At 46.3% G+C, this 16,890-nt stretch overlaps 1 protein-coding gene across 2 annotated transcripts; it reads left to right on the top strand.

The window, feature by feature from the left end:
* The first annotated feature begins 1,517 nt into the window (after window positions 1-1,517).
* myb (v-myb avian myeloblastosis viral oncogene homolog) lies at window positions 1,518-15,508 on the top strand. 2 transcript variants are annotated; one of them, XM_035424019.1, is made up of 15 exons: window positions 1,518-1,633; window positions 3,678-3,795; window positions 4,210-4,281; window positions 5,364-5,456; window positions 6,033-6,253; window positions 6,983-7,208; window positions 7,556-7,624; window positions 7,920-8,024; window positions 9,856-10,080; window positions 11,657-11,796; window positions 11,919-12,033; window positions 12,340-12,462; window positions 12,852-12,950; window positions 13,336-13,443; window positions 14,197-15,508. In XM_035424019.1, exons 1-15 carry the CDS (start codon window positions 1,608-1,610, stop codon window positions 14,308-14,310), a joined length of 1,854 nt encoding a protein of 617 aa, XP_035279910.1. In that variant the 5' UTR covers window positions 1,518-1,607; the 3' UTR covers window positions 14,311-15,508. The 2 variants fall into 2 exon arrangements, with proteins under 2 accessions (XP_035279910.1, XP_035279911.1); XM_035424020.1 differs by having other exon boundaries at window positions 14,200-15,508.
* The last annotated feature ends 1,382 nt before the right edge of the window (window positions 15,509-16,890 follow it).

A 16,890-nucleotide genomic window follows, 5' to 3' on the forward strand; every position in this document is an offset into this window, starting at 1 on the left:
CCGAGACTTGGGATTCCTTAGAAATCCTTTACATCATCGTTATCAACCACACACAAAAAAAAAAGAAAAAAAAAAACACAATTCCATGATTGAACTCATCCCCACGTCACATTAAATAACTGCCCTCTGGCACGATCTATATGTTGAAAAACTTTCTTCGCATGAGTAGCAGCGACCTCAAACAAGTAATCCAAGTGATATAATTGCATGCGACTGGAACAGTAAGGTAGCGGAAGAAATTATGATACATACCAGCGCACGCATTTGAAAGCTCAAAAAAAAAAAAAAAACAATGGGGAAGAACATTATTTCTCGGACGCTAGTCAATAATTGGCTGTGGTCATACACTACACTGCAATTGGAATAACACGATGCCCGCGCGAAGGGCTTCCCCACTGTAACGTGCGTTTCTGAAAGCATGTATGTACAGCGTGAGCAAATTTTAACGGGAGACAAATATGTCCACGAAAATTACGCGATGTTGGTGTAAACTCTGACTTAATTTCTTAATATCCGCAGATGAAGTTCCCCAAATTAAGCGATACAGGCGCCCTCTACCTGTTTACACATTCGAATTAGGAGACAGGTGGCACGCACGCTTTCTCCCTTAACTTCGACTATTATTTGTCAGCTCTCGGAGCAGGTTTGGCAGCGTTTGGCAATACAACGTATATTGTTTCAAATGTAGGACTACACACACACACACACACATATATATATATATTTTCAGGACAGTGTCATAAAGGTAATTTCGGGGTATTTAGCAATGAATTTATGGATAATGGGGGGAAATAGGTCGGAGAAAACACTTTCGTAGTCTTTGTTCTGTCCATACAATTCAGGGTCAACAACTTACGACGACTAGTGATATACCACACCTCGAGATTTGCAATGGGCTACTCATAAGAATAACTTACACATACCAAGATGTAACGTCTTACAACCTTTAAACAAACATCCACATTTTAAGTGATGAGAGATCACTTTCTCTCAGAGTCGGATAAAGTGAAAGTAACATTGTTTCAGTAAAATAATACATAGAGCAATGCCAGGACCGCGAGTATCAAATGTCACAGCAAACATATAAACGAGCATATTGGTATATGAAACTGCAACACATAAGTACTGAAAAGGCAAGGGAGACGTAGCTAGCCTGCCAAATATTTGAAAGTAGCTATAGTAATTGGTTGAAACAGAGCAACAGGCAACAGCGGACGCACGAAAACCTGCACGCCAAACAAATCGCGGCAGCTGCCCGTGCCAAGTTCAGTCCTTAATTGTTTACATTGTCCTCAGTAACAGCAACCCCCACCGCTGCCAGAGGCAAGAAATAATAACTAGTAATAATTGCATTTAGCGGGGACTTCAGCCGAAAACCCGCCTTCGGTCCCTAGGCACCGCAGCCCCTGCCCGCCGACCCGCGCGATGTGCGCGTGCGCAAACCTGGGGCGCCAAATTCAGCGGGGAGGGAGGGGCCCAAAATTCTTTGTTTCATGGGATGTTTACAGTGCTCTACTCCTTCACTCTTTAATGTCAGCTTGCTTCCTCCTCCTGAGAGTTGCTGTAGCCGAACACTTGCAGAAACTGCCTCCTGCCCTCTTACCTTAATGATGGCTAGGCGGCCAAGACACAGGTACAGTAATGGATTTACCTTCCCCAAATATATATTTTAAAATGTTTTACATGTACACAAGTTAAAATTATATATAAAGGTTTTATGACGCACGTGCTTATGCAAGCGTTTGTATTCGTATTATTTATTTGATGAAATGCATGCGCGGTTTGCTACCGTCCAGCTACATTAGTGTCACTGCGTTAGTGTACGCGCAAGATGAATGAAACTTTGTTACGTTTTCATTGTTTTCACTGCATTTGTATTTTCTTGATTTTTATTTTTTTGTACGCTCTAGATGTCAAGTGCGCATATGGCAGGTGCCGTAAGCGAAGCGCGGTACGATGTTCAGTGCCTGCAGGTTCATTTAAATTTCATTCATTCTGCATGGAAGCAGGTGGCGCGCGTCAGGTGACAGGTTCGCTTTCAGAACCTCACTTCCCCACGTACAGAAAATGTAATGAGTCTAAAATATAAAAAAATTAAAACTGCATTTGTGAAAATTTCTTAAGTTAGCGGATATCGTGTCACTGCCTGCTTCGATGCTAAATGTTTCCGTTATGCTTACCTACTGCGAGAAGTTGGCTTCAAATGTCTTAGAAATTGCTCAGTGCATCATTGTTTTTTTTAGATATTATTGTAATTTTGTGTTCTGTCAGAACCTATGATCACAAATGTGCTAAACTTTGAGGCTCGGGCCATGATGTTACTCGATCTTGTTTAAAAGCGTTTCCCATCATTACTCGTACCTAGGCAACTTTAATTACGTTAAACAAATTGTAACTGCCTTGTGACACATTTATATAGGCTATATGCGTAGCACGATAAATTATTAAATGTGTTGTTAGAGGTTGATTGACTGTCCGTGCAGCGCACTTCTGAGCTGACGGTCGGATAGTCCTAATGAGAGTAGGCTATGTGTGGAACGTCGAAAGCCGGAGTGCTGAAAGTATCTCGTAGTCTACGCTTGTCAGTGACAGAGCGTTGTACTACTACGAGAGATGAGGCAATTCATTGAAACTATAACAGAAGCGGAACTGTGCACTAGTTTATTTTATTCTCCTTTTGGATTTTATTTCGATGTTATATAATATGCGAACCGTCTCGTTCACGTTTTTTTTGCGCTAGGTGCGCTGTTTTTTAACTGGACTTTTTCCAACCCTCGGTGCGCCACGGGACTGATGTGAAATCTCGTGGCTATGAACGTTAACGTAAGAGCGTGCGAACTTTAAAAAAAAAAATTGACTTCTTACAGTGCTCCATATTCATACATTTTCTGAAATTGTCATTTGGGTTTTCTTAATGTTGAGAATCAACTTATTTTTGCCACAGATGATTCATTTTGAAAAGTCTGAAATGTATTTCGTGAGAAAATGCGCGCGTGTATGTACCGTTCAGTCAGTCTTCTAGTCATACGAAGCATTAAAAAGCTTATTCAAATATTAAGATCTGCATATACTTCACATTAATAAAAGTAGATGTGTGCATGCGTAACCACACACGTAGTAAGATTATACATTGCATTTCACGGAGATAGTGAGCACAGTCGACAGGGTTCCATCCTCCCCATTACACTGTGAGTACAGCGAAATAGATCGGTGATTGTTCCAGCACTGTGTGGGCTATAACCATTGTGCACAAAGGACATTATATCCGGCACGGAGTATCCTCCATAGTCAACTTTGTTTAGAAGCCTGATTGGTTGACCGTCAGCCAAATGGAGTGATTATCCTGTTGTTTAACAATACATGTGCAGGTCCCAACATGTACAAGTCATGAGAAAATAATTAACGTGGCCAATCCTTGTCGATGTATCTGTGGAAACCAAAAACATAAGAACCAGTTTTTCCAAAATATGTACCTTACACCTCACTTTGCCTGCACCTGATCCTGCAAGATTTACAGGTTTTGTCACTCGCTGTTTTGTTTTTTAAATTATCGCTGCTTATTTAGCGGAAGGCTGGAAGAAATTAAAAAGAATAGAAAAGAAAAGGGGAGAGGTTTTGTTTGACTTTGGTTTTCTGCCATTGTTTGAGTTCGCCCTTTTTTTTTTTTTCTTTTACAGTGTTTACAGTAGTGAGGAAGATGATGACGATATCGAGATGTATGACCACGATTACGATGGGCCGCTGCCAAAGATGGGGAAACGTCACCTCGGCAAAACGAGATGGACGCGGGAAGAAGTAAGCAAACGCAAATAAACAAGGGGGTGGGGGGGGGTGGGCTGTTGAACTAATATTGCACAACCTTCGCCCCATAGCCTGGTATCCATTTAGAGTGGCAGGTCAAAACGATTCACTCGAAGCAGTTTAACATCAAAACACACAGGCGCTGTCTGAGCACGAAAAAAAAAAAAAACTGGAAAACGTGGACCTCTGTGAGGCATTTCAGTCAGAAACACGAATAAATGCTTGCAGTGTTCCGTGGGAAAACACTCTTTTTATATCAATCAGCAGTCATGTGGGTAACTCATAGAAGTAAGCATGTGCATTCACTGTTATTCCTTAATGGTTTTTATGAATGTGTTTTGTTTTTTTTTGTTTTTTTTTGAATATTCAGTAAAATTCTGTGTTTTTGGTCCCTTTTTTTCCATTTAGGATGAGAAATTGAAGAAGTTGGTTGAAAACCATGGCTCAGAGGACTGGAAAGTAATTGCCAGCTTCCTTCCTGTAAGTGGCACATCTTTAACAATATTATCATACACGTTAATGTTATATTGCTGTTAATTGTTCAACAGCATTTTATCTCTTTCCATGAGGTCCTCTCATAAGTTTCACCACTAGGTTTTTGCTTGAGTTTTTTTTTTGGGGGGCTGCGTGGAAGGGGATGGTGGACCAGAAAAGGGCGTGCATGCAAAGAGGTGGGAGAGCCATTGCTCACAGAAGAGGTTCTCCATTACTCATCCCTGCACTCATCCAGTGATTTGCATATTTGTAAAGGCTGAATGTTGTGTGCAAGTGCAAGTCACACACTGGCTGGTGACCCCCCTGTGTATTTGCATAGGTGTGAAAACATTGCCAATGATGTCGTTCAGTTGGAAGCAGTGATGTGGTGCTCTTGGACTCGATACAGATGGGGGAGGAGGGAGAGAGGGAGGGGGAGAGAGAGAAATAGAAAGAGAGAGAGAGAGAAGGAGAAAGAGAGAATGAATCTATTTTAAAGGCCTACGTAAGGGGCACTTGTGCACCTGCTTCTGGGGTACCTTCTAGAATCTGTGATTTCATTTCTCCAAATAAAGACTTTTTTAATCGTGGGTTGTATAATGAGAATCAGAAACCGTGTGGGTGTTTCATTTCTTAATTGCACCCGCCTTCAAGGATTGCCCGGGCACCTGCAGTTCTCACATTGCCAACCTGCGACTGGCAGGCATGACGCCTTGGGCAAAAAAGAGTAGGGTAACCCCGTTTTTCGCCGTAGAAACCGTTAAGGAAAACTCGGCCGACCAGGTTTTTCCTCCAGAACGGTGGGGTGGAATGGGGGGGGGGGGGGGGGCATCCTGTAAGGCCCTCCGCCAGGAGGATGTTTGGCAGGCCTCCCCAAGGCTCCTCCGCCCCCAGGGCACTCTGACCTGTTTGATCTCGCTGCTGGAGGGGGGGGGGGGGGGGGGGGGGGGGGGGGGGGTTGGGGGGGGAGTCGGTTTAAAGAGCGGGATCAGCGTCGCGTCTCTGAACACTGGCTTGAAGGAACCAACGGCAATGTGCGCATTTTAAAATGTTTTCTTTTTCTATTTTTTTTTAATTTTTATTAACAGAACCGCACAGACGTGCAATGTCAGCATCGATGGCAGAAGGTGCTGAACCCAGAACTCATCAAGGGACCGTGGACTAAGGAGGAAGACCAGCGGGTAAGAGTGCGAGACTGCCACGAAGAGCAGTTTCCCCCCTCCCTCAGTGTTAAGAGTCACTAGAGGGGGGGTCGGAGTGGGGGGGGGGTTTCTCTGATAAATCATTGTCCAGAAGTTAATCCTGGAGCAGTCATTTAACCCGTCTGTCTGTCTGACTGACTGGAGCATGAAACTGTCGGTACCCTCTCAGCACAGTAGTCATGTGTTCCTGAATTTAAGGAAATGTGCATATTTTATAGGTTTTTTTTTTTTTTCCAAAAAACCCATTGGTCCCACTGCTGCCTCAGTATATGTGTTCAAGTGTGGTTTAACTTGTTTGGGAGGAGGAGGAGTCAATGTTCGGCAAGCGGGGAGGGTGTGATGTCAGCTGTCCTGGTGGGCGGGGGCACCACTGTGGATTTTTGAACCCCACGAAGAGATCTCAAGTTGGGCCCCACCACCCCAGAAAATCTTGTTCTAATATTTCTTGAGGGCCCTTGTCAGTCAGAGGGCCCAAAATTGTCCTAACCCCCCCCCCCCCGACTGAGCATTTTCCTGATGGGACGCCCCTCTTTCTGCACCCTCCCCCCCCCACAGGTGATTGAGCTGGTGCAGAAGTACGGACCCAAACGCTGGTCTGTCATCGCCAAGCACCTGAAGGGTCGGATCGGCAAGCAGTGCCGGGAGCGCTGGCACAACCACCTCAACCCCGAGGTGAAGAAGACCTCCTGGACCGAGGAAGAGGACCGCATCATCTACCAGGCGCACGAGAAGCTGGGGAACAGATGGGCCGAGATCGCCAAGCTGCTGCCCGGACGGTGAGTGTGGGGCATTTCTGGGAGAAGAAAGCTCGGCCGCTTCTCCCTGTCCATTCCGATGGACGGGATGCGTTGAAGGCACGTAGAGTTTTTCCGTCTGAGGTTCTCGATTGAGTGTTCAGTTCAGTTCCCTCTGTGTCACATAGCTCAGGAGGTAGATTGACCGATTGTCTGGCAGTCGGAGGGTTGCTGGTTCAAACCCCGCCCTGGGCGTGTCGAAGTGTCCTTGAGCAAGACACCTAACCCCTAACTGCTCTGGCAAATGAGAGGCATGAATTGTAAAGCGCTTTGGATAAAAGCGCTATATAAATGCAGTCCATTTACCATTTACCATTACACCTGAACCCTCATCTGAGAGACATCCAGGAAAGCCCTTCTTCTGGATGTTCACTCCTGACTCCAGAATCTTTCAGTCACTTTGTTTATATATCAACACAGTGTGAGTGGCTTGTGTTGTCCGATTCTCACCATTACCCAGTTTCACCACATTTTTTAATTTAAATAGTGTTTATAGTCAAGACTGGTGATCAGATAAGCCTAAGATAGATAGGATGGATGGATGGATTCTCCAGGAGAAATTTGTCTTGGACGTTCCAGAGTTGCTGTTGGTCTCAGAGTAGATTTTAAAAAACAAAAAGGGCCTGTGGGTCATGCGGAAAGTGGGGTTGGGAAAGCCCCGTGAAGTACTGCAGGGGATTTCGTTTCAAACGAACGCATTTTCTCGCGCAGGACTGACAACGCCATCAAGAACCACTGGAACTCCACCATGCGGAGGAAGGTGGAGCAGGAAGGGTACCTCCAGCACTCCGCCAAGGCAGGCCAGCCGGCCCTGGCCGCGAGCTACGCCAAGGCCAACCACATCATGGGGTTTGGCCACTCCTCCCCCTCCTCGCAGATGCCGGCCCAGTCCCCCATCAGCCCCGACTATCAGTTCTTCCAGGTCGACAGCCAACGGGTACGGCTCGCTCCGAACTCCGTAACTCTCGGGCTGTGCCTCGGCTGGTCCACTAATTCCCTGTAAAGTGGACTCACTAGGGTGTCAGCCATCTGTTGCAAATTGTCTGAATCGTGTAGTTAGTCTGCTGAACTATAGGGAACTAGTGGACCATTTGAGACCACAGCCACGTTTGCTGGTGGGGAGGGACTTTTCGCACCATTGTGATGTCACAGTGTGTGCTTCAAGTCAGAAGCCAATCACGATCGCCCTGGACCCATAGAACTCCACGTGACGCGCCGTCTGCTGAGCTGTCCTCTGGACTAACTACGTGCGCGTTCTTCTGCTCTTCTGATTGGCTCTTGCAGGTGCCCTTTCCTGTGTCCTTGCACGTCAACATCTTGAACATCCCCCAGCATGGAGCTGCTGCTATACAAGTGAGGCTTGGCTCTCAGACTCTCAGAGCTAGCGAGGGGAAACAGGGTTTTCACACGCTGCAGTTTGTGGAGAGCCTAACGTCAGCTTCCCTTAGCGCTAAGGGGGGGGGGATTAAACACGAGAAACAAAAGTAAAACAAAAAACGACAAGAAAGCTGTGTTGCTTATGTTGGGTTATCCTCGCTGCTCAGTCATAACGTGCCTGTTTGTGTGTGTGTCACTTCGACTCTGACCTCTGTAGGAGAGAACATCTAAAGCGCACACCTCATCTTGGTCTTTCTCTCTCAACTCTCAGAGACACTATAACGACGAGGACCCAGAGAAGGAGAAGAGGGTGAAGGAGATAGAGCTACTGCTGATGTCCACTGAACACGAGCTGCGCGGCCAGCAACCCTTACCGGTAAGACCACCGCCGCGGTGTGGCATCGTGGGGTCATGGGTCATAGGTCATGGGTCAGAGGTCACACCTCCCTCCCCCTCCCGTAACACGTCCCCTCTCCATCCCCAAAAACCACAGACTATGTAATTGCTGATTAAATAACTCTGATATTGCGCCGTTATGTGAAATAGCATATTTCAATGTGGCTGTAGTTGTGCAATGGATTAGGCCCTGATAAAAATTTCTACATTTTATAGAGGGGGGGGGGGGGGTAGGGTGGGGGAGAGGTGGTGGGGTAGAAGTTGAACAGGGCTGGTGGACATGAAGTTCTCTGATAGAGAAGGCTGAGTCACTGGGATGTCCTGAGATTAAAATTTTTATTTTTGTATTGAAAAAAAAACTGATATTTGGGTTGGAATTCTTATTAAGCTTCTGTCTTAACAGTGCCAGACATTCAGGAGATGCTACTTGCGTAGTAGTAGTAGCACTTGCGGTTACGCATTTGAGTTTTCAGATAGAATCATTGTCACAAGTTAACTTCTTCACATCTGTCTACTCTGACCGCAACATGATAACGTCGGAAATGTTCGATTAATTCGGAAGATCTCCGGACGGCTATAAGACAAACGCGACAGCACCAGTCAGCACAGATCTCTGTGGGTCGAAGGTCGCGTGCGTGATTGGGTCACACACCGGACACCTGATATTTTTCCAGCGCTGTGTGCTTCAGTGAAGCCGGTGAACCCTGGATGTGACTGGATGTAGACTGCATCTCTCCCTGCTTGCGTTGCCCGCAGACGTAGGCCAGCCTGTAGCTTGACAAGCCCCGGGTTTTAGCGGAACGACAGGCTGAACCAGTCAGCGCTCCCGAGGGCTGCCGCCGCCGCCGCTGCGTAGGGAACAGAAGCCTCCTCTTCCTCCCTTGTTTTTTCTCTCTCTCTCTCTCTCTCTCTCTCTCTTTCTCCGCGCGCTTCCAGCGGTCCGCGGCCCGTCGTCGTCGTTACGAACACGGCGTACCCGAGAGCCGGTCTTACGGGGCGCCTCGAAAAACCTGGGGGGGGGATCCGGCGCGAAGGGGGGCTGGGGGGAGGGGGGGGGCTGGGGTGGCATTTAATGCAAGGAAACATCTGGGAGGGTGTTTCGCATGCAAACTGCTGCGGTGATGCAATCGCCTTATCTTGCCTCAAGTCCTAGCTGGCTCCTTTGCTTGTGCAACCCCTCACGGGCCAAGTTCCTTTTCTGCTTCTCCCTCTCTCTCTCTCCCTCCCTCTCCCTCTCTCTCTCTCTCTCTCTCTCTCCCTCCCTTTGTCTTTCTCTCTCCCTCACTGTCTCTTTCTCCTGCGCTCTTACTTTGTATTTTACTCTCGCCCTCTTTCATCTCAGTTCAGGTCAGTTACGTGCGTTATTGACAATAATACACGCAGTAAATATTGCCGGAGTATTATATGAAAGTAGTTTTACAGAGAAGGAAAAAAAAACAAGTATTTTAAATAAGGAACATTATGTAATTACAATATTGGTAAGGGAAACTGTAAAATAAGCTCAAGTATGTGTGACTCTCTCTTGCTCCTTCTCCCTTGTTCTCTCTTCACCTCTCTTTTTCGGATTTATGAAGTAATGGACAGTCATTTTGCAAAGCTGACCATGTAATATTTCTCTTCTCCCCCCCTTCCTCTCTCCCTCTCATTCTCTCTCCGCCTCTCCCTTTCTCTCTCCCTCTCCCTACCACTCACTTTCTCCCTCTCTCCCTCTCCTTCCATCTCTCCCTCTTCCACTCCCTCTCTCTCTCTCCCCATCTCTCTCTCCCCCTCTCCCTCCTTCCCTCTCTCTCCCCCCCTTCCCCCCCCCCCAGCCACAGATACCCAGCTATGCAGGCTGGGCTCGCGCGGCCATGATCGAGGGTGGGGGGCCGCTGGGGGAAGGCGTGGCCATTTCCTGCCTGGGGGAGCAGCAGCAGCGGGCCGCGGCCCCCCCTCCGCCGCTGGACCACGGGTGCCTCCCCGAGGAGAGCGCGTCCTCGGCCCGGAGCGGGACGCACTCCGCCCTGCCCGAGTACATCGACTGCGTCATCGATTCGGTGAGCCGTCCCGCCTCTCACACGGACCTCCACTCTCCTCTCAGAGGGGCAGGGTGGGGAAGGGGGGTGGGGGGGTTCTGAGGGCGATGTGTGTGGAGATGTGGATTGCTGACATCCATTAAAAAAGATTACATTTTTGGTGTAATGGCTGAAAAGATTCCATTTTGGTAAAGTGGCTGAAAAGATTCCATTTCGGTGTAATGGCTGAAAAGATTCCATTTCGGTGTAATGGCTGAAAAGATTCCATTTCGGTGTAATGGCTGAAAAGATTCCATTTCGGTGTCATGGCTGGACAGAAAAGTTGCGTGTTGTGGTGGAGAGCTGTTCACATTGTGCTCCCGTTTGGATTGAAAAACCACACCCAAGTAAAGTAGCTGAAAAGAAACGCACATTAAAAAAAAAAAAACCACGGAGCACTGGCACAGAGGCTCTGGTGTGTTTGGTCCTCCGCCCCCCCCACCCCCCCCCCATCCCCATCCCCAAACTGGCCCTCAACGCTTTGTGCCTCCCCCTCCCTCAGGACTCCACCTCTTGGGTTGAGGTGAGCGGCGGCGAGGCGACCCTCGAGACCCCGCCCAGAAAAGGGGCGGAGCTCGAGCCCAGAGAGAGCGCCGCGCACAGGGCCTCCAGGCCGGCCAATAGGGGCTTAGGCAAACTCGCCATTGGTCAGGGCGCAAAGGTCTTCTCCTCGCCCGTTGGCCCAGGGAGCGGCTGCCACCTGCCGCGTGGCGACGGCGGCCTCTTCTCATTGGCCGGCTTCGTCTGCTCCACCCCTAAGTGTTCCCCAATCAAAAACCTCCTCCCCTTCTCGCCGTCGCAGGTAGCTAAGAGTCCGGCAGCAGCCGCCAATCGGCTGACAACAAACCAGTAGAGAAACTAATCACCATTTTAGGAGGCGAATGACTAATCGTTTTTTGGCTCGTCTTGATTTCTCTGTCGTTCGGGACGCTCGTTGATTCGCTGTCCCCCTTTCTGATCGTTCCCTTCGCCTTAGGAGGCGGCCTTGACCTCTGACCTCCATCGTCTGTGTCTTCCAGATTCTCTCCACTCTGACTGAATCACGTAGCACGATGCGTAGTCGTCTTTTTTTTTTTCCTTTCTTTCTTTTCTTTCAAATCTCAATATACAAATGCAAGTTGAGTTTCTGTGAGACGAGCTGCTCTTTCCCGAGGGGAATTGTGTAAAGCAGGGTACGAGTTTTTGGAGCGAAATTGTCAGACCTGTTCTCCTGTCCCAGCCTGGTTGGCAGTAATATCATCTGGTTTGATGTGCATTGTGTGGTGTGTGACAGTAATTACATAATCACTTATAATGACGAAAAATTATATCAAGTATTGGATCACACATAATAAATTTCACTCTGGAAGGCAACAAAAAAGATCCACAACACCAGAACAGCTGTCAATTTAACCCTTAATATACAAATACCTTTCCTGTAAACTCAGCTTGTGTTAGTGGCCTATTAATTTACTCCATTAAATTATTCCTTTCTGTCTTGACCAGTGTTTTTCTCGGCTGTGTATTTTATTTGTGTTTATTCATAATTCTATTTTTTTTTTTTTAATTGTTTTTACAGTTTTTCAACACATCAGGGCCTCAGGACAGCTCAGGGATGGACGGCCTCTCGCTGTCTTCCGGGCCTGGGTGCACCCCGAAATCCTTGATTTCCCCCTTACACCGGGACCACGCCCTCAAACCCCAGAAAGAGAACGACATGTAAGTTCCTCGAGGGAGCGGCCTACTGAACTTTTCCAAATTGCCGAAATCGCCGGCTGATCTTCGATTGCACAGTTCACCCAAACTCCCCCCCCCCCACCCCCTATCCGCCCCCCTTTCAGTTTCAGGACCCCAAATCTGCGAAGGTCGATTATGGAGACGTCCCCTCGCACCCCCACCCCTTTCAAGACTGCACTGGCGCACCACGACATCAACTTCAACTCCCTAAAAATGCTGGTGAGTGCACCGCCACCAATCACCTTCCAGTGATGGTCAACAATACGCGGTTTTTTTAATCTTTTTTTTTTTTTTAAAAAGGCGTTTCCACTCGCTCGCACAACAGTACACCTGCCTTCCTGTCTGACATTGAGTGATTGTAGGATCGGGTGGCACCGTATTCAATTTCTCCGCCTGGATTTTTGTTCTGTTCTGCCTTTCTTTTTTTCCTTTTTTTTTTGGTTGTTGTTTTTCTTCTTCTTCTTCTACTTCTTCTTCTACTATTTCCTGGCCGCGGCTCACTGGGAATTTTTCGGACTTTTCCAGCCTCAGAGTTCCCACCTGGAGCCGAACCTGGCGGAGGCCATCAAACAGGAGCCCATGGAGGCCGAGATCTCTGCTGGGATTCAAGCAGACGCCCAGCCGGCGCTGAAGAAGATCAAACAGGAGGTACTTTCCCGAAAACCCGAGAGCCCATCTCTGACTCGGACCCAGGAGGGCCGCTGGGTCTGCTGGTTTCTGACGGCCCTCTGCATTTAAGTGCTTCATGTAAGCCACCGATTGGCTAAAGAGGCTGCGCACATCGTTCCCACGGCCTAAAATGGCTGCCGATCGAAAGGAAACCATGGAAACCAGCAGGGACTCCGCCCCTTGGGACTGGAGTTTGAGACCCCTTTCTGAGAGGCCTCAGGGGGGAACCTGCCCTTTTTTGGTACCCCTGATTGGCCCGTACACAGGCGGTTGTCCAGTTCCCTGATTGGCCCATTCTCGGGTGATTGACCAACTCCCTGATTGGCCCATTTTCGGGGGGTTCTGACCAGCTTTCGGTGTGCCTGCAGGTGGGGTCTCCATGCGAGAGGAGACACTGTCTCCAGTGGGAAGAAGGGGAGCTTCATGCCCAGCTCTTCCAGTCCACGGGCTCCATGGAGGACGTGCCGGTGCGTGACCTTTCACCTCTCCCTCTCAGCCGTCACCTCCGGGTCATGGTGTCATAATAAGAGTTTTAGAATGACTCCCACCGGCGGTGTTCTACTAATTAATGTTGAACCCTATTTGCTGGTTTTCCCCACACAAGGTTAATTGAGGTCTATCTGTCTGTCTGTCTTTTTGTCTGTCTATATATGGGTGACAATAGCAGTTACATTTCTAAATGTCTATCTACCGAACCTTTCCGCATTGATATATTTATCTATATGTCAATCCACCGGACATGCCCGCAGGTCTTTCTGTCTTATTTCTGTGGTGAAGGTAGTCTTTGGAAAGCCTGTGTGTCCTGTAGCCGGGGGGTCAGGGTTAACAGCGAGCTGTTTCGGTTCCCCGCAGGATCTTCTGACGAGCTCGGGTCTGATGATGGCGGGGTCGGAGAAGGACGGAGACAATCTCATCAAAGCGTGCCACGTCCCGCGAAAAGCCCACGGGAGCCCGCTGCAGGTAACGCACGACGCTGCTGTGGGACGGGAAAGTTTCGCGAAGACATTACATTACATTACATTACATTACAGGCATTTAGCAGACGCTCTTATCCAGAGCGACTTACACAACATTTTTTACATAGCATTTTACATTGTATCCATTTATACAGCTGGATATATACTGAAGCAATGCAGGTTAAGTACCTTGCTCAAGGGTACAACGGCAGTGTCCTACCCGGGAATCGAACCTGCGACCTTTCGGTTACAAGTCCAGTTCCTTAACCACTGTGCTACACTCCGTCCTCCGAAGAGAAGGAATAAACAGTGTTAGTTATGCTGGTTAAAGCTAGCAATAGCAGCTGCACCAGGCCATACTCTAGTGGAAGGGAGAGGTGGTTACTCTGTGCACATAATGTTTTTTTGCCGTAGCATTTTCCTCAAAATTTGCCTACTTGTCTTCATACCGACACAATCCCAGTTTCTTGGGTGACACAAACACACTGCCCTCACTTCACAGGAGTATAACTTGGTGTTATTGCTATTCCTACTGCAAAAAAAAGTGAATTTACATAATGTGTGTATACCGTTGGTGTTCTTTCAAGCCAGCTCTAATGACACAGCCCCGGGACAGAAGTGATATATGCAGTACTGGACAATCGTTTATGCAAAGTTGACCATGTGATGTTATCTCTCTCTCTCTCTCTCTCTCTCTCCCTCTCTCTCTCTCTCTATCTCTCTCCTTCTCTCTCTCTCTCTCCCTGTGTAATCAAAGCAGCTGTCCACCTGGGAAGCAGTGGCTTGTGGGAAGACGGAGGATCAAATGCTGGTGTCGGAACCAGCGCGTAAATACATGAACACTTTCTCTACCAGGACGCTAGTCATGTAAAAGGGCTTGAGTGAAACCCCTATGGAAAAAAAACAAAAAAAACAAAACCCAAAGCAATTGAGGAAACTGAACATAAAAAAAAAAAACACTTCACGTTGATTTTAAAACATCAACCTTCCCTCTGCAGCGTCTCTTGATAGACACGGCAGGGAATCTATTTGTTGTGGTACAACAGTTGGGAGAAGCACGTTAGCATTTTAACCCTGTGCTTACACTCGTTGGATTTCAACCAACCAAAGATTTCTCTTTCTCTTTTTTTGTTTGTTTGTTTATTCTTTATTTTTAAATGGAATTAAAAAAAACATGCCTAAATTCCCTAGGTAAACGTCTTTTATAATAATAACTGTTCAATGTATTTTTATGGATATTAATATAAAGAACAACCTGAATAATTTATTACTTTCCACAAAACTGTTTATCTATTGGCAAAACAAGCAGTGTTTCACTCCAGTATTGTCTTATTAATTTTCTTTCGCCTGTCATGCACTAATATTGACAGAAGCCATACACCATGTAACAGTATCTTAACGCTGTGAGAGTATTTTCCCCAAGCATTATTACAGACCAAATTTAATACTGGGAAATATTTAAAAAAATATATCTATATGTATGATCTCTGTATTGTATTTTAAAGTCCTGGTTTTAAACCATATTCATGTGTCTATGCTTATTTTATTTTATTTTTTATTCTTTTGGTATTGTTTTTTTTCAGCTTGCTTTTTAATAATACTGTACAGAAACAAATTTTTTTGTTTGAACAAATGTCCTTTGTTTGCCCTGTGTGCCACATAAATGCCAAAAGAACCAGGATAAGTTGCTGCTAAAAGTTTAGCAAGTAAATCAGATAAACTTCAAATAGAGCTTTACTAAAAATTTACAAAGAAAAAATGTCTGCACTAGATTTGGAGAATTAGTTTCTCAGAAAATATTTTCATAAACACTGGTTTGAGGGACCACATTTTCACTAAACTAGTTCCAGGGAAAAAACGTTTTTGATACTCAGTTTTTAAAAAATAATTTTTCTAAATAATTTTTTTAAATATAATTTTATAATCTGCTTTTTACAACTTTTGTAGCAAATGATAAACACTTAGCCAAGAAATGTATTATTTCCGCTGCCTTTTTATACTAGCTTCCAGTGTATATCTTTTTATACAAACTTTGGGTACTGCCTTGTAAATAAAAGTGTGTTTTGAAATTACGTCTCAGTTTTATTCTCTCCAGTGTAAAAACGATCTGGCTTCGGAAGGTATTCGAGCTGATGTTCTGCAGGTTCTGTTCTCTTTCTGCATACATTGTTGAACTAGAATCCACCGAAAATTAAAGTTCACTTTCCATAATCTTGTGAATTATGACATCCTGTGTTTTTTTTTTTGGTTTGTTTGTCTTTTTTTAACCGTAGCACTTTCCAAATGGGTAGTTGATCCAAGTGGGGGGTTTTCAATTCCAAGTCTTCACCATGCAAATCTTTTTTTTTTTTTTTTTTCGAAAAAATCAGCTCAAAAGCAATTAGTTCAACGCTGAAGTGCACTGTTGAAAAGGTTCTTCTAGTGACTGGGGGAGAACATGAATATGAATATGTGAGTTTTTGGCCACGTGTCAATCTCACTTTAAAAGTAGCGGGGTGGATAGAGGAAGTCTGAGACATTATAATTATATGCGACCATTACACCAAAGTCATATCAGCCAGTGCTATAAAAATGCAAATTTTCCAACCGTCTTTTCCCCTTTGTCTGGGGCTAGGGCTTTTCCAGATTCTTCCAGGGGTTTTCTGGATCTTTCCGTCTTCGTGACCTGGACGTGGATGGGGTTGATGCAGCTGTGGACATAGGAGGTGCCGGGGTTAGGGTCAGGATTAGGGTTAGAGCCAAAATGGAGGACGTTGCGGTTGAATGCCTACCTTCTGCCTTAATAACAAGTTAATAACATCTCCGTCAAAGCCCAGCCCATGGGAGACTCTTCCTGCTCTCTGCCCCTGAAAGAAATACTGTGTATCAACCAACCAGAAATTACAATTGGAAGTAGTTGTAACACACAGTGAAGATAATCTAGATGAGTTGTGCTACGTAGGGCACGGAGATCTATTTGTTAGCGTAGCAGGAATTCTGGAACGAACAGGGTAATAATAACAAAGATCAATAGCTCATCCATAACTCATCTGTACTGGGGAATGTGCGTCAAAGTATTGGCTGATGCTGTTGGTCTTTCCGTACTGGTGCAAAACCAGAAAAGCGGAAATCCATTTAAATTTGTCTGGTTTTTTTTTTTCTTTTTAATGATTGGCACAAGCGCTGTCCAAGACACAGCACATCACATATAAAGACAGCACCATAGCATAAGGGCTTGTAAATGTGAGGCTGCGGGTTCGACTCCCAAATGAGGCATTGCTGTTGCACCCATGAGCAAAGGCACTTCACCTCAAATTGCTTTGTCGCGAGACGTCCAGCTGCTCTAATGGATCGCGTGTTAAAAAAGAACGTGGGCCGTTTTAAGCCACCCTTGGGGTTAGAGCATCTGGCAGAAGCCTCAGAAGGTAAAAATGTAATCACAGTGAAAGTCATGGAGAACAGACCCTTTATG

The sequence above is a fragment of the Anguilla anguilla genome, chromosome 6, assembly GCF_013347855.1.
Source record: "Anguilla anguilla isolate fAngAng1 chromosome 6, fAngAng1.pri, whole genome shotgun sequence".
Taxonomy (NCBI): domain Eukaryota; kingdom Metazoa; phylum Chordata; class Actinopteri; order Anguilliformes; family Anguillidae; genus Anguilla; species Anguilla anguilla.